Raw genomic sequence first — 24,308 nt, forward strand, 5'->3', positions numbered from 1 at the left:
AACCAAGCTTTGTGGCCAGCCACCAAAGCATCCAATAGAAATGAGACAAGAACGGCTCGGAGGTGGTCCAGTCAAGGAGAAGCACATGTCCAGCTGCTTGAAGGAGGTAAGCAAGCAGCTGCATCTTTCGGAAACTTCCAAACACGCTTAGCACGTCGTAAATGGGCCCGAATGGCCGTACTTAAATCCCGAACGTGTAATAAGCTGATCCGAGCTGACGGGAATGTTTCTCCTTGACAAAAACATAGATTTCTTAGACCAAAACATTTCTAAAATAATTCTAAGGTCATTCTCATCTTAAGGGCCTATAATAATTTTTCGATTAATTTGCTCGTCCGACTAGGACATTATAGGGTGAACCACGAGCATTTTCAATCCACTAAACTTCTAGAAGAATTTATTTCTTCAGATGGAAAACTATTCTAAGACTTTCTAAATTTTTTTTTATGTACCTTGGGATCAACAACCATGAGAGAGAGAGAGATGCCCTTTGACTCATATCACTTTGGCATATGTTATCAATTGTATTGGATTTTCTTCAAACTAAGTTTAAAATTAGAATATATCCCATCCATCTAATATTTGTAAAGGAGTTATAAAGGACACTACCAACAACCATACAATATGCCAAAACAACTTATTCACTTCTGTATGTTCTGGCCGGACATAAATCAATATTATTAAAACAGAAACGTGACCTATTGATATAGGTGTGGTCTAACTATTTTAATACAATTTTTAAAAATTTAATAATCATTTAAGATAAATATTATACAAAGACAAACATATATATGACTCAAAACACAAATATAAAAATTAAATTTCAACAAAAACGTAAAACAAAATATATACCCGCCCTTTTAAGGGCGGGTCAAAATCTAGTAGCTTTTGTTTTCAACGTATCTTTCCTGCTATGTTCCCAACTGTCTTTCTTGTACTTCCCACTTGTTAAATTATATATTTTGGTTGAATCATAATTTTATATTTTCAATTTGTAATAACCAAATACGTCGGTTACTAGGATGAGTATATTTTTTATTTTTTTTTTCACTAAATATGGAATTAATTATGTGTATATATATATATATAATATTGTACAAATGACATAAATTATTATTTTAATAAATAAACAAAACATAAACTACATAAAAGTTTAACTATTAAACAAAAACTGTAATTTCTAAAATAAAATTAAAGGATTATAAGATTAATTTCTTATAAAAATAATCAAGGAAGTAATGAGACAAAATTATATTCAAAAGTATAAAAGGATAAATCTATTATGAATATGGAATAATTAGTCAATTGATTCTAAAATAATTCCGGTTTATATAATTACTTCTATAATCACATCCTAAAAGAAAAGAAAAAAGGGTTGGCTTTGTTCCTACGAGCAAATCCCAGTTCTCGCCCAGCAACCACAACCGCTTCTTCTTCTTCCTCCTCCTCTCATTTTCTTTTTTCCATTTATATCTTCCAATACCTCCTTACCGCTGTTGATTCCATTCGATTTCTTGAATTCTGTTGGGGGGAAAGTATAAGAGAGCTTGTGGGTGGGTGGGGGGTATCAATTAGTCTTCATTAATGGAGAAATGGAACTTTTTGTTGCTGTTGGTGATTGTGTTCGGGAAGCTAACGTTCGTTGCCTTCTGCGCTAGGGTTCCGATTTGTGCTCCGAGGTCTGTTAAAGATTACACCTTTGAGTTACGCGATCCGACTTGTCAACTTTCTGACGAATTACACGAGCGTCTTCATTTTGTTGCCGTCACCGAGGCAAGAAAGTTTCCACAAGATTACGCAATTGATTGAAACATTCCCCTTAGTTGCGAATCTTTGTTCATTTAGCATTTGTTTCATTGAGTAGGGTGATGGAGCGTTGGTTGCAAACAGCTTTGGATATGATTCACAAAAACAAGTGTAACTATGTGGCTTTGCTCTTCTATGCATCCTGGTGTCCTTTCTCAATCTCCTTTAGACCAAGCTTCCATGTCATCTCTTCTCTCTACTCCTCGATTCCTCACTTTGCAATAAAGGAATCATCCGTTAAGCGAAGGTGGGTTAACACAATGGCCTCCTTAGTCTAGCTGCTTTTTACTGTTATGATCATTTTTTTTGTTACTTGTTGGTGGTGTGCAGCACCCTCTCTAAGTATGGAGTTCATGGGTTTCCTACTCTCTTGCTTGTGAATTCAACAATGAGGGCACGATACCGAGGAACTAGAATGCTTGATTCTCTTGTTGCTTTCTACACCGATGTTACCGGTAAGATGTTTTTAGTTGTCTATGATTGTTTTGAACAACTCAACCGGATGAACTAACAGGAGAGTTTCCGTGGGACTGTAGGCATTGAGACGCTGGATAAGACTTCCATCGAGGAAAGCGTACCAGTTCCTCATCTTGGGAACGAAAACAACACTGACCCAGAGAACTGCCCTTTCACATGGGCGAGATCACCCGAGAATATGATTCGCCAAGAGACCTGTTTGGCTCTTGCTGTCGTATTCGTTCTGTTGAGATTGCTCTATTTGGTTTATCCTGCACTCGTTGTGTTGATGAAGTACACTTGGAGACGGATTGCTCATAACTTGAGACAGGAAAGCCTGCAAGAACACACCGTCGGGCTTCTCAGCCGATCTGTACAACTATGCATGCATCTTATAGAGCCTTGCAAGAGGAGAAATCTGCAGGGAGGAGCCATGAACGCTAGAGCATGGGCCTCCTAGTCTTTGGCCACTGTCTCAATTGGGGATTCAAGCTCATCAAACAGAGTAAGTTCAGCTACTTCTCAGTGACTTCAAAATTCTAGAAAGATAGCAAATGTGGTCAGCTAAAATGCTTGGCTGTATCAGCCATATGTTACACCTTTTTAGGATACAGTTTTGCCTCCTTCCTGTATAATTCATAGCTGAACAGTTTGTACCAAAAGTGCATCGGTGGCAATATTATAAAAGTCAATTTATGATGTTTCTGTCAATATTTTATCATGTTGCTTCTAACTTGTTTCCTCAAAACAATTTCAAGAAAATACATGAATCTCAGACTTGCACCAAATCTATTTGGCAATTAATCAAGCTGAGGCATCAGTCTTTTTTCACTAAACAAATGATTCATTCACCCCAATTATATTACTCTTAGTTGTACAGCCATTTGCATTTCTTTTCCTGTTAAATTAATTGAACACTAAAATTCTCAAAACTGTTGATACTACTTTATATCAAATGAAAACCTACCAGGGATATGTATGTAGTTATATGTAACAAAAATCTTATATAATATTGTGCACTTTTAGATAACAAAAATGTTATATAATATTGAGCAAGTTTTTTTATCAGATGTGAATAATATCAATTACAATTAGTATCTGTTTTATGCAAATGTATATTCGTTTGGTGATATTAGGCTGGATTTAAACTAATAAATCAAATTTTGTCATCCCATATTCATTGTACAGAAAAATTGTGTTACGACTAGTTACTGTCCCGATCAAATTTCAGAAACATTTGTTAAATTTTAGGGACCATAGTAAAAAAATTGAAACCCTGTTTGTAACTAAAGTTTCGGAGGATATGAAGAGTACCCAAGAACAGAGATTGAAGCAGCTTGTGTTTATACACCAAACCATATGATTCTCACTTACTCACTTACACAAACCAAACCACAAATCAAACAACCAAATTTCCAAACATCCGGAAAACCGATCAACCATTTTACACCGGAGGAAACAAAAATATATTACAAATACCTTTTACGTCATCTTCTATTCTTGATAATCAAACATTATTTATTTGGTTTCTTCCATTTCTAATAGATTCATCCTTTTCTCTGGTGGTTCTGTAAAATATATTTCATCACCTTAATCTGACGACGATGCAAGATATATCATCTTTGCTGTCTCTTCTTAGTGCTTCGGTTGTTAGTTCTTTTGCTGCTTTCAATGGATCTTTGATTCTTCTGGCGATATCAATCGCCTCTTGATTGGCCATCACCTATACCATTACACATCAGAACCAAAACCGGTAATCAAAAAAGAATACAAGACCATATTGTTTACCTTCCATAGACCGTCACTAGCAAGAACTAGAACATCTGTGTGAGCATCTACAGATGAATCCTTAACGTCTGGATCTGACCGTAGATGTGTTTTGAGGCTTTTGTCCCCAAAAGCACGGGAAACTGCTAGCTGCCCGTTAACCCGAGGGACATCTCCTGAAAGACAAAACATGTTTGGGGATGTGATGCTTGCTTGAATAACTTAGTGATGTGTTTGGTATGACAATCTAAGAGAGGAAATAACCTGGCATGTTTGATACAAAGCCTCCTTTATCCTCAATGCTTAACCTTTCAGTGTGGGGCTCGTGATCTATAGTCATCTGTATTGCCTGACCACCTTGTGACAAAACAGCCCGGGAATCACCCACATTTGCCACCCACAAATGTCGTCCATTCAGCAGAATAGCGGTTACAGCGGTTGAGCCACCACGGCCTAGGTCAGAATGTGACAGAATGGTTTGGTCTGTCTTCTCATAGGCAGCAATTAGTGCTCTCTGAGGATCAAACCAAAAATGCTCCTGAACACAAACACACACACAATACAAAGGTTAAAAAATGAGGAACAAGAACGAACTAGAAGCTGTGGGATAAAAAAATGCAAGGAAATTTTGCTGACCTCTTTGAGAATGTTGGAGAACAAATGCTTCTGAAGATAAGCAGGAACACGTTCGCCCAAATGACCATCGTAGATAGCAAACAAACCGAGCTCCTTGCCGTCAATTTTCGTGAATTTGGAGACATAATAATCTTCCATTGGATGATTAGCTTTCCCTTTCACCAAGCTGTAACCAAATTTTATCTCACCATCGCTGTTTTTTCCTTTCCCAGAACTAGTTGACGCCCTCCCAGTCACGAGCTATAAACAATTGTTACAAGATTCAGAGAAGCAAAATCCATAAATGACTCATAAGTAGACAGTTTCACAAATATCTTAACACAATAGGACCAAGTCTTCCAACACATTGACCCAAAACATTGATTCGATTTCAGTCTAAAATTAGACTTGCAAGAATCAATTTAACAAGTCAATTCTACAAAAAAGATATAAAGGAAAGAGAAAAACCAGATATGAGATATGAGTTTGCATACATCGTAGTCTGAAGAACCGAAGCAACATAAGCTCGCCATGAGAAGCAGATGTTTGATTTAACTGATTCCGCGAAACACCTTCTCCCAGATTTCAAGACCCTGCAAACTTTAAAACTTTCATAAATCGAGAAACACCTAAACCCCTAAAAAGGCCGACTCTTAATAAAATAGATAAAATCAGAGAGAACCCAGTAGTTAATTACCTCAAAATCGGAGAACCCAGATTCGAAAAACCATAAAGATAGGATACTTTGGAGTCGACCACTACGCGGCTTGGAGTAATTCCGTGACGAAAGGGTTATTGACAGACTGCAAATGTACTCCTCCAAAAGTCTTCGATGAAACCAGAATATTAGTGGAAGACGACGACGAAGTAGACTTAAACGTTTTGCCTGTTTGGTTTTCTTCCTTTCTTGTCTTTTTATTTAATAATGTAAATCATCCATTTCCTTGTATTGGGCTTCCTTGGTTGACTTTCTTGCCGTGTCTTAAAAGTAGTCTCTGTGGCTTTTTCTTCTGTATTTTTTGGTCCGGAAAAAAGTTGAGTTGTACATTATTCTTGATTATATAATCTAATCTGATTTTGTTTTTGGCCCGGGTGTCAAAATGAGCTAACTCGTTCAACTCAACTCAATTCAGTTCACAGTGATTTCAGATATTTTAGTTCACAGTGATTTCAGATATTTTATGAGCTAGTTCAGTTCAGTCCAGCTCATTTATTATATGAGTTTCAATATGTAAACTTCAACTCAGTTCATCTAGATCATGAGTTAAATGAGTTAACTCGCGATCAAATATTTAAAATAAAAATTATAAACTAAATTATAAATTAAATAAGACAATAAAATATTTTTCATAATATAATTTAAAATTACTCCAAAACAATAATATTAAATACTGAATAAATATAACACCTAATAATAAATTGAATCAAAGCTAAATCAATGATCCAAAAATCTATTCTACATAAGAGTCTTGAGATGATATCGATATTCTTTTACATTTGTATATATTTATAACTTTTTGGTTTTACATTTTAATTTGAAAAAATAAATATGATTAATATAGAAATTATATTTTCTTACATAAGAAAAATAGAAATCATATATATATTGAAAGCATAAAAACGACCAAACTCATGAGTTAGCTCATATCCCCTAGTTGCTGGAATAATATCCATAGATATTTATAAATCCATGGACTTTTAGGGATAACTTATTCTTTCTTGAAAAATAGAGATATTTATACATCCATGGACTTTTATAGGATTCAGTGAATCTACACTTCAGTTCCACAGTGGAAAAGTTAGGCCATACTCCTCGGTCTTGAATCATCAAGAATATATCCTTTCAATCGGTGCCAAAAGCCTGACACGTCGATAGCTAAAGCATGCACTCCATCATCCATAAGAGAACCTCGAGCTCTAGTGAAGTGGTGAGATTCTTCGCCTCTGGTTTCTTTCTCCCAATAGCTGAATTACCTTTCTAGATTTTGTCCATGTCCATCCATAACTATTGAACAGTGCGTCATGTGTCCATGATCCATTTGTCATGCATATTTCAGAATTTGCTACATGTTGAGGGTTTTGTGTAACTTCTGGTTCTTCATGTTTGAAATTTGCTTCAAACCAAGCATGACATTCGGATTCAGCATGTCGGACAGTTTTCAATGGGTCCCTCCCTGTCTATCCCTCTGAATAATTTATCATTCATTTCTTTCTAAATATACCACATAATCCAAAGGTATGAGTCTTTATCCAACTCAGGATCTTCAATATCGTTCTTCCACCAAAAGAGATAATCTATGTTTGTATAGTGGCTTGCACTAGGGAACATCAATGGTGGATTTGGGGTTGTTGCATGTGCCCATGTCTGTAGGGCTGTGGGACATTCAAAGGTGGCAAGATTTATAGTTTCGTCCTCAGCTCCACATTTAGGGCAATGGTTGTCGCATCGCATATGACGATGTGCTAGGTTTCTTGTTATGGCCAAGTGTCCATAAATTGTTTGCCAAATAAAGTGTTTCAGTTTTGGTGGAGCTTGTATTTTCCAAGCAAAGGCTTGGAGTTTTGTGATACTCGGCTCTACCTGGATGTCCACCGTATCACTGTTAAGAACGTTTCTGGCTACCCAATATCCTGACTTAACAGTGTACATCACATTCTTAGTATAGCTCCAACAATCCTTATCTCGATGATATCCTTAGCTTATGGCCAAAGATTGACCAGTGAGATATTCTCTGGACTGACATAGTTTTCAAGCATCGCTGAGTTCCATCTCTTTGGGTTTCCTATCATCAACTGTGTCTTAGTTTACACTTTACATCTGGGGTCATATAAAATTGCAATGGAATACAGTTTTATCAACCACATAAACTTCATAGGCTAAATTGAATAATGTAATTGAAAAGTCGATCTTTTCATTTTCTAACATGTAAATGAAAACAAAAACTTCCAAAACATTTATCGATATCATAATCATAAACACAAGACTAGTTGCGTAGCAATGGAAAACTGGAAAGCTTGTATATGTAGCAAAGTCAAAAGTATCACAAATTGTTTCCCCAAATTCTTACGATGGAAAGTGACTAATGACAGTGGCATTCATTACTGATGTTAAAGTATACAAATATCATAATGTGAGACTAAATCCTGTTTATATGTGTATGAGGGACTCCCCAACTAAAAGGTTAAGATTTGGTATTTGTAGACCAAAATCTTCATCATACAACATTGAAGGTCCAAAGCTATCTCTATATCCAACCCATACAAGCACACCTGAGCACACGAGATGAGTCATAATCTCAGATGCTCTTAATGAGGCAAAAAGTATTCTGACATACTCTTAAGAACTCTGGCGTACTCTTGTCTATTCTGATACTCTCTAAGAGTGTGGTTAATGTCGAAAGTGTCCCTGACCAATTTAAACTTAAATTAATGAAATAATTAATTAATCGAATTCTTCTTCTCTCTCTCTCTCGAGCCTCCACTGCCCTCGATCCTCTCTCGTCCTCGTCGTGGTGTTCTTTCGAGTTCCTCGCTATCATCGAACTGCTAACTCGGTTTCATCGCTTGGATGCTGAATCATTGAGCTATTGATTCCATTTTGCAGGGTATGTCTCAAATCGTTTTAGAATCGTCATCCACCACTCATAGACGATTAACTCAATTCACAGGGATTCCGATTTGGATAGAAGATTCCATATTTGTGTATGAACTAGTCGAGGATCAGAAAGTTTGGATGGTCTGTTTATTTAATTCGATAATCAACAACTGTATAATTGCATGTCGGGAATCAAAGCTGATTACAATTTGGAATTGAAGACTCGATTCGTAGTAATGGAAAATTTCTTATTCATTTGTGTATAAGGATCGGAAAGTGTGGATGGTCTGTCTATTACTCAATTCGATAATCAACAACTGTATGATTGAATGTCAGAATTGAAAGGACGATTGAATCAAAGAAAGCTGATTACTATTTGGTTTTTTGAGAAACATCTAGAACTCTGAAACTTGGGGAAACTTGGTTAGATTATACGTGCTGATTACTGAAAAAACTATGCAACATGGTATAACGAAGTATAACTTTAATGGTATAACTGTATAACCATGTATAACTTTAATGGTTTAATTTTTTTATATTGCAGACAATGTGTCTTTTTTCGACGAACATACACTTTGATTATGATGGACATTATTCGAAGGTTGGAGATGATTATGAATGGATTCCAACCGATGCTTTATTTGTATGCTATATCCTTTAAGACATCATCATTGAAAGAGATCACTTATTAATTGTTGAAGGAGATGATATGCAAGAAGATGGGAATAGATCCGTTAACGAAGAAGCTCAATTTGGGTTACATTCCATTGGTAGTGGAACCTAAGAGGCAATCATATATTTTTTATGATGAAGATGTGTTTGTTTATCTAACATCAGTGGATAGAGAGAAAAGAAGAAGTATTTTGCATGTGGAAGACATCCAAGAATTGCAAATAGTTCAAATAACCGAGTAACTATCAAGAGTTGGAGAAAGCTCTTGTAGTAGGAATTATAGCGAGCATGAGAGTGGATATGGAGAAGAAGAGAATGTGGGCACTAGTTTGGAACACGATGAACACCCCCACAAGAAACATAAGAGGAGTAGGTTGTAAACCTTTTGCTTTCAGTTTTGATGTGAAGTAAGTGGTAAGCCTTTCGCTCTCAGTTTTGATGTTTTTATCGTATGGAAACATTGTGAGGTGAAATTTGTATTTGTGTGTTGTACAACCAAGTGAAACTTTTTTCCTTTACTGGTATAACTACGATAGGTAAACTGAGTAATATGATTGTAAATTCTAAACTTGTTAATAAGTCATGGAAGTAATAAGATGGTGATTTATTATTAAAATTATGATTTAATCAGAATAATAAATATTTCATTTCATTGCTTGTTAGCAATCATTTAGGAAATACACTGAGTTCTTATAGTTTTTTTCGCTAATACTCACCTCGTTACATTTTAAAATTTGCTACTGGTAGGAAATCAAGTTTATGTGTACATGATCGTATGAGAAATGAACCAAGAAAACATAATATAATTGGTATAACTATAAAATCAGTCATTCAAGTAGAGTATAACTAATATAAATGGAAATAATTAAAAAGTACAACTTTGATGTTTTCTGTAAAACTAAAAACTTGGTGAAACTTCGACCACCAAAATCCTTGGATAAAACTTTCCGCCTAGCTTTTCGAATTTCGAATTTCCCTATTCCCAATTTGATAAAACCCCAAAATCGTTTAATCGAAGTATTAAAGACCTTTTTTTTGTTTTCCCCATTCGCTATCTTCTCCTTTCTCTCTCTTCCCTAATTTATCTCTCTCCCATTCGAACTCCCCCCAACCCCGAGAGAGAAATAGTGGAGATGTCCGTGTCATCTTCCACGACCGGTGGTCGGAGACGAGTACGAACTTCGGGAATACCTAAGTAAGTGTTGGTGCGGGGTGGGCATCACCGAGCTCATCTCCAAAACCAATCAAAACCCATATCGCCGGTATTATCGGTGTATCTATGCGGCGTCACTAAGGGTACATCCGTTTAGCTTTTGTTATTGAAGGCTTACTCGTTCTTATTTTAATTGGTACATTTAATCCGTTGTAGCTTGAGAACGACAATCACGTCTTCAAATGGATTGATGAAGCTTTCACCGATGAGATACAACAGTTGGACAACCAAGTTCGAATGCTAAAAGAAGAAGTTCAATTTCTCAAAGCAACAATAAGGAGTGAAAGTGAACTCAGTGATGGTCCCAAAATAATGGAGCCCAAGATAAAGATATCAGGAGGTTGAGTTATTCTTGTTGTCGTTTTAGTTCTAGGAATTATGATGTACAAGAAGTAATTCCTAAGAGACTTCCAGCTACTTTCTGTTTTTTCTAAGTTTTTTTGTAAGTTTCTCCTAAGTTATGCGAAGTTGGATAACTATGTAGTTTGATCTATCAAAAAAGTTTCTATCATTTTTACGATGTTAGACAATTGAGAAAGTGAAAGTAACACAAATTCTGACCTGTTTATACGAAAACGAATTTCAACTTTGTCTAAGTTTTACAAAGTTGGACAATTGATTAAGTGAAAACACAAATTTTTACCAGTTTATACGAGCATGAACTTGTAGTTCATCTATTTTTTTCGAAGTTGGAAAATTGAAAAAGGTAAAACCACGATGTTTCACCAACATTTGACATAGTTTCACCAACATTTAAACAAAGTTTCACCAAGTTTAAGACAAGTACGAAGATGGAGAACAACAAGATTTACGAAAGACCTACAGCCCCATATCGCTGAACAGAAGGGTCACTGCGTAGTAGAGACTAACTGAACTCCTCAACCTCCGGCAAACGCGGATTGAACCTGAAGTCAGATAATCCACCCTCAGTCTCAAGCCATAGATCAGGAGGACCAAAATAACCTGTGTAAATGAGTTTAATAAACGCTTTACTCAACTATCACTTACTCAAAATTTTACAGAGATCTTATACTCATAAACTACACTTACTCAAAATTTCCAGACCCTCCACATCTTAAGGACCACAATAACCTGTCTACGACCCTTCATGTTTTCAAGACCATCCCGGAAGGCATAAGCATGAGCGTCAGTTGCCACACATTTTATCTGACTGTCACTATTCAGAATAAAAAAGGGTGCGTCAATTACAGTATAGATAAATTTTGCTTTGATCATATGTTATTTTCTACTTACATGTTGTCCCTTATATAAAACACCATCCTTGGACTTGCAGGGTCATCGAAATGGGCTTCCGTGTTGAAGACCACTCCCATTGTATCTACCTGATAAGTGTTACGTTTTTCTTAGTTTCATAAATTTAGACAATCTAAGTCACTTAGTTTCACTTACTTATACATAGTTATATTTTTAATACATTAAAGCTATACAAAGTTCCGAATCCAAGACATGCGACTGTTGCGGTTACTAACATCTAAATATGTGAATATATTTTAATTCTAGTAACATTCATACCTATGGGATAGTTTCGGTCCCTGTGGCCCATGTGAGGGATTGCATGGATGTTCTTGAAGTCCATGAAAAGCCGATTGTTCAGAGGATCGATGATGTGGACTTGCGTATTGCGCATAGCAGATAGATTGAACCGAGAGTTAGTTGACTGGAAACCTGGATAGGGACGGTTAACTTCTACTCTAAAGATTTCCACCCATTTTCCCTCTTGCTTCTCTAGGCCTCGAAACCTATCAGAATTCCTATAAATGGTCATCTCCATCTTGGTTCCCTACATAAATAAAGTACAAGGATCAAGTTTTTATTTTTCACAGTTACATGTTATTAGAAACTCGAGAGATGATGATTTAACACGTACCTCTTCATCTGCTAGGACATATTTATAGAAAGGTCCCCTGGTGGTAACATAGGAATAGAAAAGGTAGATCCTGTGTATTTTGACTCTGAAACGCCAAGACGTGATCAAGACGTGATCTTGGGGTTATAAGAAACTTCAGAAAGTTTATTGTAGTGTGTCATCTTGTTTGTTGAGAGAGGAGATGATGAATCCTTTCTTTGCTTTTCTTTTTGGTGAATTTTGCAGAGAAATGTTATATCCGGACTGAAGGAGACGATTTAACTTACTGTGGTGGAGTTTAAATGCAATGGTAATGATGATTGTAGGCGGTGTAGTGTTGTGGCGTTTAAATGCAAGTGTAATTGTTATTATAAGAGACTTTTTCATGCAAGACGGGCAGTTATTTCGCGGAGTCCATCATTATCATTAATTATAGGTTTTTTCTCAAACTAAATACTAAGATTTACATTTATTATCTCCTATACTGCTAGTTTCTGCCATTAAATATATCTACTAAGTATAATAAGTTTTAGATACTGATCATTTCTATCAAAATATAACAATATACTATCTAAATTTCGTTAAGTTTTACATAGTTTCAAATATTTATACAATCTAAATTGTTACGTTTTTCTTAGTTTCATAAATTTAGACAATCTAAATAACTCAGTTTCACTTACTTATACATAGTTATAAATCTTAATAAATTAAAGTTATACAAATTTCTAAATTCCAGACATGCGACTGTTGCAGTCATAAGGCGTGTGAGAGAAGTCTTGCTTTCTCGGGGAGTCAATCAAATCACCCTTAAATGGACACGCCGCTGCTTGAATCATTAATTATAGAATTTTTCTCAAACTAAATATTAACTTTTACATTTATTATATCCCATGCTGCTAGTTTCTGTCATTAAATATATCCACTAGGTATAATAATTTTTGGATACTGATCATATCTTCCAAAATATAACAAGATACTATCTAAATTTCGTTAAGTTTTACATAGTTTCAAATATTTATACAATCTAAATTGTTACGTTGTTCTTAGTTTCATAAAATTAGACAATCTAAATAACTCAGTTTCACTTACTTATACACAATTATAAATCTTAATAAATTAAAGTTATACCAGTTCCAATTCCAAGAGATGCGACTGTAGAAGAGAGAAGTCGTGTCTTCTGAACTCATGTCTCGTCGCGCCGCCTCCCCTTAAATGAAAGAGTTACAACTTGTAGAATAGTTGGGATAATAAATCGAGAATTAAATAACATGAAATAAAGTTACAAAATATTAGCATTTTCATTTATTATTTCGGACGCTATTTCTAGCAAATGATAACAATATAATATCTCATTTTCTTAACGTTTTACATAGTTTCATATATTGAAACAATCTAAATTTTTAAAATTGTGCTTAGTTTCATGAATTTAGATAATCTAAATCAGTTACTTTCACTTATTTATACACAGTTATATATCTTTATCGATTAGAGTTTTTCAAAGTTTCAAATCCAACCCATGCGCACTGAGAAGTCATGTCTTCTGAACTCATGTCTTCTCGAGGCGTCTATCAAATCACCCTTAAGTGGGGTAATAAATACTCAGTTTATATTTTTTTCTACACGTCAGTTGAACTTCCATACTACGCGTATTTCGGTTAGAGGATCATCCCCATTATAAAAGGGTTTATGACCTTCTCAAAATAAGTAAAACGAAAATCTCTCCATTTACTTGATTAAAAAAATATCTCTCCATGTCGAACAGTAACTTGGCTTCTCTCCCTCCTTCCATGCTTCATAAGATTCTCTCAAAGGTAGCAACAAGCCATCTCCGGGACCTCGGTAGTGCAAGAATTGCTTTCTCCGGGTTCAATCAAATTGGCAGAGAAGAATACTACTACCGATCTGCAGATCTCTTTAACTTGAATGACTGGATTGATGAGGCTAATGCTTTAAGGACATTCAGGTTTAGGTGCTACCAAGCCGGTAATCTAGAGGTCATCTACATCTGAGGTATGTATGAGTTCTTCGTCCTCCATTTACTTGATGAAGGAAGGGAAAAAATCCGTCTTGCTGGTGAGAGGGGATTGTTGTGGGCCAAGTATGTAGATGGAACGCTGAACTTAGCGTTTAGTGTTGATGCTAGAGGATTTGTTCACAATTATCCTAGCTTTAGTCGTGGATTTGTTGATCAGATGAATTACATGATCACGACTTTGACATCCTCAGGCCATTGGGGTTACGAAAAACCTAAGGTGTTTATGTCTCTACTGGAAAGAATAAATTCCAGCGTCTCACATGATTGTTGGTGCTCCGCAGTAATAAAACCGGTGTTTGTAGTCTCCTTAGATGGATCTAGAACACGGTGAACATGCAATCGTTGTTTTCTGGCAATGTGCAGCTTGGGACTTCTGCAAGATATTCACTTGACGCTGGCCACTGGCCAATTGAAGATTAGTTGTGTGTTTATGAGTTATGGCATTTACTTTTTAGGTACTTTTTATCTACTTTTACTAGGTTTATGTAAAATACATTTCATATAATATAATGTCTCTAGTTTTTCTCTATGAAGTAATCTTTATTTATTTTAACTTCAATAAATATATCATTAACAACACTGTCTCCATAAAAGAACATAATGCAAATGTAAAAGATACGATCAAAACTAGTTGAAATTTGCAAATCAAAAAGTACGTCTTAGTTCAATATAGAATAACTTTGTAATTGATACAATCTATATTAGTCGCAGTCTTATACGCTGTACAGTTACACCAAGATTTACAATTACATCAAGTCGTACAAAGTTTTCGAAAGTTATGAAGAAAGAGATCCGAATTTTATGGATCGGGTCTGGATGGTCCGCGAAATGGTCCTAGTTGGGGTGTAAATACGCAAAATTCTGTTGGTTCCGTGGTCTTTTAATAATTTTTTGGATTTAATTAAATATTTATCTGTTTTCTAATCCGGACAGCTTCGGGCAGGAGTATCTGAGAATTTTTTTTTTCCGGGTAGGAGTACTGGAGCAATTGATTCACACGAGATGACCACAAACTTAATGGATGATTGGTTGAATTGTAACTGTAAATTTTTTATTATACCAATATTGTATTTATAATTTTTGATGTATCTATATCTAGTGTATCATTTAAAAATCAACTGAAAAAATAAAAATATATTCATAAAACAATATTATTTATATAACACTATTTTTCTGAGAAACCATTTTCTCTCCACAGGCGGTCAAAAGAGCGACAATATGTCGAGAAGGATTTAACTCCATTCTCATCAATACCTTGATCTGTCTATTCTATTTCCTCTAAGTTTGGAGATGTTTCATTTATGGTTCCTTTTGGATGTATATCATTGTGTTGATCTCACCCATGTTGAACCCGTAATCTCCGTGAAGGATATATTAATCCTTTGAGATGCCTAATTTCAAAGAGTACCATGGTTTTTTGATTGACGGTTATGGATTCCGGGCACTTCATCTTCTTGGAGAACTACTGGATTGTTGGAAGAGATCTTTTGGTAATTGCTGACAAGACAAAGCCATTTGTGTTGATTCCAGAATCAAATGTTAAGGAACTCATTTTAAGTTCATTGCTTTGGAAACAACATTCATGGAAACCACCATGGTGTATTAGAGTTTGGGAGATTGAGAATCAATTGATGGAAACAACACTCAATTTTGGTTTCAACTTGAAGAATCAATATATTGGGTTCTTATACGACTAAGCGATCGAAGCCAAATATGGAGTTTGGCTATGGTGATGTAACCACAAAGGAATATGGGCAAAACAAAATCATTGATGAATCCATGGAAACTACTATGGAAGAGAAAATGGTTCGGAATTAAATATGCAATCCCTTTGTTGTATGGCGATGTTCGTATAATCGTTGAAAATTAGCAACTTCAATTTCTATGCTTTTCTAAAGAATCAATATATTGGATTCTTTATCGAAGATATGTCTAGTTATAAATCTGGAGTTGGCAATATTATACAACAAAGGGAATTAGAGTTTATAAGGATTATGATGTGATATAAGGTTTGGAGTTTCATCTTATGGATATTAGCCAAGTATGAAAATTGTATGAGATGGAAAGTGAATATGCAGAAGAAATCTGACAGAGTTCTCCAGTGTTGTTGTTCATTTTTACTACTTTGTCTATTCAATGTTTCTTTTGTACTCTCCGTTGTAACATTTATATTATATGAATAAATAACTTTAGTTGTTAAAAACAATATTTTCTATAGTTTAAGATTGATATATCTATTTTTTATTTTTGCTGTAGATTTTAAAATTAATTAAAACATAATTGATAACTTTTATGGTTATAACTAGAAATTAAAGATAAAGATACTTTCTACCAATAACCTCTTAGTCAGAAAATTGAACTGAATCTAATAAGTTAGTAAAAAAAAAAAAAATAGAAAACTAACTTGAATTTATTTTTATATATATATGAATATTACATTTGCAGAGAAAGTACAATAAAACTTGGTAGCTCAGATTTAGTTTTTTGATCCTGTGAACTTCTTTTTCTTTTGGGTTAAAACTAGCCGTTTCTCATTTTTTACCAATGATTGCACTTTTACATCATTTTAGTGCTTAATTATGTCAAACCTTCCGAGACCCAAGCCAAGATCTAAAATAAACTTGTTTACAAACATAAGTTAACAAAATTATGGTTTTACCATTCTCCCTATATAATTGAGAAGTCATTTTATTGACTCTGCTGATGTGTAACCGTACAGACAGTCTCACAGGAAAATTATTATAACTTGATTGGCTGAAACTTTTGGTTTCTTTTTTTTTTTTCCTAAACATTACCGAATATTAGGTTTGGGTGTTCGAGTCTTCGGGTCGGGTTCGGACCGGTTCTTTCGGATCCTAAATATTTAGACCCAATAGGTACTTAGAAATTTTTGGTTCGGGTTCGGGTCGGTTCTTCTCGGATCCGGATCGATTCGGGTCTATAATTAAAATACCCATAAAATATTCGTAATTTTTTGTGTCCATATCGGATCCGGGTCGGGTTCGGATATTTAGGATCTGAAAAAGATATGATATACCCAATACCATCAACTTTAGTTGAATATTTGTCATATATATCTAAAATTTTACAAAACAGCTTAAATAAAACTATTAATAATTAAAATAAAGCATTTTAAAACTCTAAATTTTACATTTTAAAATTTTATATTACTTAAAAAATGTTAAAAAATAATAACAAATGTTGTTCACAAAAGATATTTTAACTAAATTATAAAATAATATATATAAAATATAACACAAAAACATCATAGTTTTAGATATACATGTTTTTAAGTTGGGAACAAATCGGTTCTTATCGGATATGGTCTATTCGGATCGGTTCTTTTCGGGTCCGGGTCTATTCGGGTCGGTTCCGATTCTTTTGGGTAAAAAAATTTTAGACCCAAAAGGTACTTGTATATTTTCGGTCCGGTTCTGGATCGGATATTTTTGGATCGGTTCCGGTTCGGATGTTCGGGTCCAGGTTAAAATGCCCAGGCCTACGGAATATTAAAAAAAAACTTTAGTCGTTAACTTAGAAAATAAAACTTTTCGATCTCTTTCTTCTTTTTTTTTTTTGGAACTCCTCGATCTCTTTGTTCAAGCCGGTGAGTAGAGTTCTCGAATTAGCCATAGCCTGATTTGATGCTTCACATAGAAATCTCTTGGGATTTCTTATTGACGTGGATAACCTCTCCAATTTTGGCCACGGGATTTTAATTGGATTCGGGATTAGGGTTTTGAGGTTTTTTTACGAAGACTTAATTTGAGATTTGTGATTGTTGAGAGTGGATCTGCTTGGTATCTTGTTTGCTTAAGTTCATATACTGATTTTGATAATCTGTGATTTTTTTCCTTTTGGCAGGTATCTTTCTGAGTTACTTGCAGAGAAGAAAGCCAAGAATGCTGCGATTAAGCAACGCGAAGCCATCGAAGCTTCTCAGAGAGGCAGAAGGCTTGACGCCATCGAAGCCCAGATTAAGGTACTCTTATGTCCCCTTCCCCTGCCCTGATCGTTGGTTCTAGAAAATTAGGAACTTGTGTATGTTCGGTAACTCAATCCTGTCTGAAAAAATCGAAACATGGTTCTAATAATTCTTTTAAAATTATCATTCTAATCAAATTCACAAATGGGTATTATTCCTTTATAGATTTGAGATTGATCCATCATGTTTTGAACTTCGTTAAAATCTAAAGTTACAATCTTTAGTTGACCCAACTTGTATAAAAATTATATATTATATTTGTGAATTTGCTCGTGAATGATAAATTCGTCTTGTGTTGCCTGTTTCAAAGTTTTGCTCTACACTGGTTGGATACTTTTAGTGACTTAAAGTTTTAATGGGCAGGAAAGACAGAGGAAACTGGCTGAGGATCAGAGAAATCTTCTCCAGCAGCAGGCACAAGCAAAAGCCCAAAACCTTCCGTATGAATATTATTTAGCGACGAAGCGACTGCATGTAACAAGGAAAACCGTGAACATTATGTTTAACAGTTCTAAAGATCGTACCTTTAATGAGAAAGTGTTTGACTTGGAACTTCTGCAGATGGATCATGAAGCTCAGAGACGTCAAATCTCTTGCGTTTTTGTTCTCTTGAAGAGGTAGGCTTCACAGTTCTACTAATTCTTATTAGCTTTTCTTGTAGAATGTGACACGAAAGGTGAATGTTTATTTTGAGCCTTTGCAGGATTTTAGCTTGTGTTCCCACATTATCTCTAGCACCCATTGAAGCTTACCCTGCGGTAATATTTCGTTTGTAAGTTTTTTTTCATTTTAGCTTCAAGTATCAAACAAAGTGCAGATACGTTAGTTTGACGTAATGTTCTCTTTAGACTCTGTTTTTTTTAATGAACTTATTGTTTCTCATATAACACAATTCTCGGCAACAATGGACAGATGAGGTGACTTCAAACTCGCGGGATACAAGTTGCTCACTCGTCCTGGAAATCCAGTACTGCTCACGTATTCTGAACTCATTGATGCTGCAATAATACCGTAAGTCTTTTGTACCACAAAAAAATCCGGCGTTAATAACATTTTTGTTTGCCTTGGTAGTGATTTACGTTATAAACATTAACATGTATCTTATAAGCCCATATAGGAGGATATTAATGTTGTAAGATCACTATCATTAGCCCATATAGCCCATCTTTTAAATATTTTCAATTAGTTAATTCTTTTATAATAAATTACACTGGTTGCATAACTTGAATCCCAAGAGTATTTTACTTCACGATTTTAAATGTAATTTACCATGTTTGTAATTTGTTAATTTTTTATTAATAACTTACCTTATTTTCAATACGGATTACTTGCGCAACTTCGTATCATATTTATTGCTTTGTTTAAATGAAATTTACCTTAATGTTTCTAATTTGTTAATTCGGTTTTAAATAACTTACCTTTTATTGAATATAGACTACGTGGGCAAGTTGATATCATATTTATTGCAAGCCAATTTATGACAATAAAATTCTAATATCTTTCTTTAAATTGTTTCATTATTTATTAAGAAAAATATTTCCAAAACGTCATTTATTATGAAGTATATCCCACTAATAACTCTCAAACGTGGTAAGGTAAAGTTATATATAAAGGAGACTCATAAATTCTATATAAAGAAGACTCATAAGTTCTTACATTACAAACATATTCCTCTTTTGCTAACAATTTAAATTTAATATTATTCTCAGACTATTTTGATAACAGTATGGAAATTTAATATAATTTTCTGGTCAATAAAATTTAAAAATCTATTGAATTATTTTATATCGTAGAATTGCTAACAAAATTTAATAACTTTTTGCAGGTTTCTATGAGATCTTTTTATAGAGAATTCTACTTATTATTTTATATTACTTATGGATTATATTTCAATTTTTATCATTTGTTCTTTTTAATATGTTACTGTTTTTTACAAAAATATAAAACATAAATATAATAATTCGCCTAAAATATACAATTACAGCATTTATACAACAGGATTTGACTTTGTCTTAATATAGAATATGTAACTTCTAAAACTAAACACTTTTATTATTTTTTATATTTTGAATACTTTTATGCTTCCACAGGGTGCTCCCGGAAAAAAAGCTATACAACTTGTTCTTTATCTCTGCCATACTGCATCCATGAGTTTTGCGAATATCTTCTTTTAGCTTTAAACTCTCACTTGTCCCATTTTGATTTTTCTAAACCTTTCCTTCATATACTTGAAATTCAAATCGGATTCTTGTTTAAGAGCTGCTAGATAGTTCCTACAAGGACCTTTTGCAGAAGAGCAAAACAAGACCATGGGAGAACCAATTAGTCAAAAAATATATATTTCTAAGAATTAGAACCTTATGAGATAATTTTTTTTTTTTTTTAAAAAGGGTACTTACCACCAAATACTGTATGGAGATATTGACGATCCTGATCAGAGCAAGAGTCTACGAGAGCGTACACACCAGGCCTTAAAGTTTCATCTACCTCCCTGCAAAATTTGCAAACTCAATTTATCTACTTATTTAGACGGCATCCTATCTATAACTTTGTAGAAAATTGAACAAGATTCTAACGGGTTTCGCGAAAAAGGAAAGTGCAAAAAGAGATATGCTGTTACCTTTTGATACCCATTTTAAGAGGATCATAACAGCAAGAAATCCATATGTAAATTGACAAGAACTTGAAACAATGATGTCCAAAGACATACTTCTTCTGCTGTCTTAGCTGCAATTCAGTTGCTGTCTTAGCTGCAATTCAGTTGCTGTCTTAGCTGCAATTCAGTTGCTGTCTTAGCTGCAATTCAGTTGCTGTCTTAGCTGCAATTCAGTTGCTGTCTTAGCTGCAATTCAGTTGCTGTCTTAGCTGCAATTCAGTTGCTGTCTTAGCTGCAATTCAGTTGCTGTCTTAGCTGCAATTCAGTTGCTGTCTTAGCTGCAATTCAGTTGCTGTCTTAGCTGCAATTCAGTTGCTGTCTTAGCTGCAATTCAGTTGCTGTCTTAGCTGCAATTCAGTTGCTGTCTTAGCTGCAATTCAGTTGCTGTCTTAGCTGCAATTCAGTTGCTGTCTTAGCTGCAATTCAGTTGCTGTCTTAGCTGCAATTCAGTTGCTGTCTTAGCTGCAATTCAGTTGCTGTCTTAGCTGCAATTCAGTTGTTTTACAAAAAAAAATAAAAATATGAGATAAACAAAGTTGTAGAATCATTAAGACCATCCAATCTTAATTCCTCGAAACGAAAATCTAAACTTGGTAGCTTTTTGGTCCACAAAATTGGAAAAAACTGACATAGGTTTACATTCTCAAATCAAACCCAAAAGGAAAAACAGGAAGATGCAGTGATTTACCTCTTTGTAGATCCTCCAAAGAAAACAAGCACATGTGATTCCTTTTTCCATTTCAAACGAAGCAAACTTACCAACTTTGTTTATTGCTGTCTCCAGACAATGAAGAAGCGCAGAATAACTCAACCGATATCAAACTATATTTTTATGCCCGCACAGGGTGCGGACCAGTCACCTAGTTTCTTATTAATTAACCAATTAAGAGCAATCTGCCAGGCTACGGTGGTGAACAGCCACACACATATAATACCAGTCAAACTGCTGTCTTAGTCGATTATTTTAACATCGGTTCGCGTTAGTATACGACTATATAAAATCAGATTCAAGCTTAGTTCTACTAGCTGACAAACAAGCTTAGTTCTACCATTTTTTCTTCTTTTTAATCTTTGAATACATTAATTATTTGTTTGAGTCTAATATATGTTTTCTTAAAGAATTTGAATAGTTAGGGTTGCCTTTGCAAGTACCCACGATAAAAACATGTTTTACCATTAAAAAAAAATTAGATTTACAACTTTAAAATTAAAATATGATAACTTTTTATCACGATTTATAAAATTTCTTTAAATTATATGAAAACCAAAAGCATTTTTAAAACAAATAAAATGACATAAAAAAAGACTGGCTGTCCTTCAGTGGTACATCAATCCATCTAATATATCAATACATTCCTTTGAAACTCTAACAAACCAGTTTGTGGAACAGTCTGTGGAACAGTTTGCGAGTAGAAGGAACTTAAAAAAGATGGCTGACAATTTCTACGAGATCCTACATTACCAATCTGAACCATTGTGCAGCTACATAATACATTTCAATCAAGACAAATTATCCATCCCTAGATTTAACGTCTCGACAGCCATCTCCGTCATCAAGAGAGTCTTGCTATCCGTCGGGACCTATACAAGGATCTGACCAGATACCAATGCAGAACAATAGAGGAAGTATTTGTTACACACCCGTCACGTCCTATCTGGAAGACAGCGTGTCACCCCAACCCATCATCATAAAACAATGTGACACCCGTCTCCTCTTCACTTAGGACGACGGGTCACCAACAATATCTCATAATATAAAAGCCCATAAACCCAATTGCACTCACTCAAGCCCAAATAAAAATCCACAGAAAAAGCCCAGTAGCACCAAGTCCGTCCAAATATCACATAATTGTTTGTCTCACCTGAAATAGGAAAGAAAAAGGGGTGAGCAACATGGGAGTCGCTCAGTGAGGTATGGGATGCTAAACCCGAAGTCCATGGACCCGAACATAGCACTCCGAATATATATAATTTAATTCTAACGCATGTCAAGCACGGTACCTAAAGTATCCAAAAAACAAACAATGGTCCTAGCGAGGTGCACACTCGCTGCCCACAAACAGGCCAAATAAAACTCCGCCGACCTAAGTGCTCGATAGCACCACCCTCAGACGATTTATCGACCTCTCCAGGATACGGTCCAGCCGGTCAACTGAACTGGCCGTAACCCCTCATATCATCCGACATACATAAGCACTTCTCTGTATCCGTCTCAAACAGTTCTAACTAAAAGTTTGCATTAAGTTAAGCAATCAATAATGAATCATCTAACACCCTAGTTCCGGTTTAAGCAAAAAACTTAAGTAACTAAGCAAGCATTGACTCAATCATGACGCAAGATAGACTCGATTCACAAAGACGGAACCTATTAAAACTAAACTATATTTATTAGAAATTCTAAGCCGCATACAAAAAGTTATAGAATAGCCCTCACCTTAGCAATAAGGAAAAGTGGTGTCTATAAACTCCAGCTGCTCAAATAGACTCTGAATCTGAAATCAGGACAAAATTTTGTGTCAGAATTCCCATTGAACGGTTGAAAACGGGTCTGGTCAAGGTTTACAGAAAAGTCAACCTGCATGGTCAAAGTTCAACCTGGTCAATCCTTCACCAAAATCAAAATAATTTAAACCGACCGGTTACCCTAACCGAACCGAAATTAATTTAAACTGGGTCAACTCATCGGTTTACCGAATCAACCCGGCAGACCGAGTAATCGGCGAGTCACTGGCGATGGTCCGGCGGCGGCGAGATGACGGTCTGGCGAGACAGTGGTCTGGCGGTAGACCGACGGTGGTTCGGCGGCAGTGGCCTGGCTATGGTCCGGTGGAAGAGGCGATTTCCGGCGACGGTGTGAGGGAGATATGCGCGCAGTCGGAGTAACTTCCGGAGGCGCGTGAGGGCTCGTCCGATTGCGGTGTGGTCGGCGGCTACGGATTCTTCTCGACGAGAGAAACAGGATGGTGGCCTTTCATGCACAAGATTATCAACGGTTAGAAAGTTATGTGATGTGCCCTTGGGCAGCGCACCGGGCAAAACAGACATGCATGGCTTGATCATGGGAAGCAGTAAAGATATATGTTCATTGTTTGACACATATCTTCCAAATCTCGAAGCTTCTACGCAGGAAATCACTTGGAGAATGTTCTCAACTAAATTACGGAACTCCTGGAACAAGAATCAGATCAAAAGGAGTTCAGATGAAAGAGTTATGCAATTTACAAAACCGGTGATCTTCAGTTCTCGCGAATTTGGGCCGTACGGATCGTCCAGCCCACGTCTTGATCCTTACCACCATGGACCAGAACGACCAGAATGTACCTGGATAGTAGTCGAAGGGTCTCCTTGACCAGTCCACCTCAAACTCAGCAACTTTGACTCATTTATTATTTTCTAGTCATATTTCTCATTTCCTAGATTTGTGATTCTCGCAAATAATTATGTCTTTCTTTGACCTCATCTAGTATAAATATGTAAACTCTTTTATGAATAAAATCAATCTATATTTTTGAGTTTATTTTCGTTTCTTCTCTGAGTGAGAGAGATAGTTCTTTAGCTAGTTCGTTGGTGTGAACCGGCTTGTTGATTTGGTGGTCAGCCAATTCATCTTTGTGTGTTGTTTGGTGGTTAGCCAACACATT

At 35.3% G+C, this 24,308-nt stretch overlaps 2 protein-coding genes and 1 pseudogene across 3 annotated transcripts; 2 read left to right on the forward strand and 1 right to left on the reverse strand.

Moving 5' to 3' along the window:
- The first annotated feature begins 1,348 nt into the window (after window positions 1–1,348).
- Window positions 1,349–2,876, forward strand: LOC106343913 (annotated as a pseudogene).
- A 690-nt stretch (window positions 2,877–3,566) lies between these two features.
- LOC106343521 (probable protein phosphatase 2C 10) lies at window positions 3,567–5,564 on the reverse strand. 2 transcript variants are annotated; one of them, XM_013782759.1, is made up of 6 exons: window positions 5,342–5,564; window positions 5,139–5,237; window positions 4,666–4,905; window positions 4,294–4,567; window positions 4,051–4,205; window positions 3,567–3,985 (listed from the first exon to the last, which is right to left on the reverse strand). In XM_013782759.1, the coding sequence occupies exons 2-6, from the start codon at window positions 5,175–5,177 to the stop codon at window positions 3,848–3,850; spliced, it is 846 nt and encodes a 281-aa protein (XP_013638213.1). In that variant the 5' UTR covers window positions 5,178–5,237; window positions 5,342–5,564; the 3' UTR covers window positions 3,567–3,847. The 2 variants fall into 2 exon arrangements, with proteins under 2 accessions (XP_013638213.1, XP_013638214.1); XM_013782760.1 differs by having other exon boundaries at window positions 5,139–5,244; window positions 5,342–5,562.
- An 11,995-nt stretch (window positions 5,565–17,559) lies between these two features.
- LOC106344120 lies at window positions 17,560–19,263 on the forward strand. The gene is made up of 6 exons (XM_013783505.1): window positions 17,560–17,633; window positions 17,891–18,008; window positions 18,380–18,485; window positions 18,573–18,628; window positions 18,715–18,769; window positions 18,924–19,263. The coding sequence occupies exons 2-6, from the start codon at window positions 17,929–17,931 to the stop codon at window positions 18,930–18,932; spliced, it is 306 nt and encodes a 101-aa protein (XP_013638959.1). The 5' UTR covers window positions 17,560–17,633; window positions 17,891–17,928; the 3' UTR covers window positions 18,933–19,263.
- Window positions 19,264–24,308: the final 5,045 nt, after the last annotated feature.

Source organism: Brassica oleracea, chromosome C5, assembly GCF_000695525.1.
Source record: "Brassica oleracea var. oleracea cultivar TO1000 chromosome C5, BOL, whole genome shotgun sequence".
Classification (NCBI taxonomy): domain Eukaryota; kingdom Viridiplantae; phylum Streptophyta; class Magnoliopsida; order Brassicales; family Brassicaceae; genus Brassica; species Brassica oleracea.

What these genes read in the sequence shown, in the direction of transcription:
- LOC106344120 (XM_013783505.1), top strand. Translation starts at nt 17,929, where the DNA reads ATGCTGCGATTAAGCAACGCGAAGCCATCGAAGCTTCTCAGAGAGGCA. An exon ending in CCATCGAAGCCCAGATTAAG is followed by an intron (nt 18,009 to 18,379) that starts GTACTCTTATGT and finishes TGGGCAGGAAAG; the next exon opens with ACAGAGGAAACTGGCTGAGG. An exon ending in GTTTTTGTTCTCTTGAAGAG is followed by an intron (nt 18,629 to 18,714) that starts GTAGGCTTCACA and finishes GAGCCTTTGCAG; the next exon opens with GATTTTAGCTTGTGTTCCCA.
- LOC106343521 (XM_013782759.1), bottom strand. Translation starts at nt 5,177, where the DNA reads ATGGCGAGCTTATGTTGCTTCGGTTCTTCAGACTACGAT. An exon ending in TCGGTTCTTCAGACTACGAT is followed by an intron (nt 4,906 to 5,138) that starts GTATGCAAACTC and finishes AATTGTTTATAG; the next exon opens with CTCGTGACTGGGAGGGCGTC. An exon ending in CTTTGTATCAAACATGCCAG is followed by an intron (nt 4,206 to 4,293) that starts GTTATTTCCTCT and finishes TTTGTCTTTCAG; the next exon opens with GAGATGTCCCTCGGGTTAAC.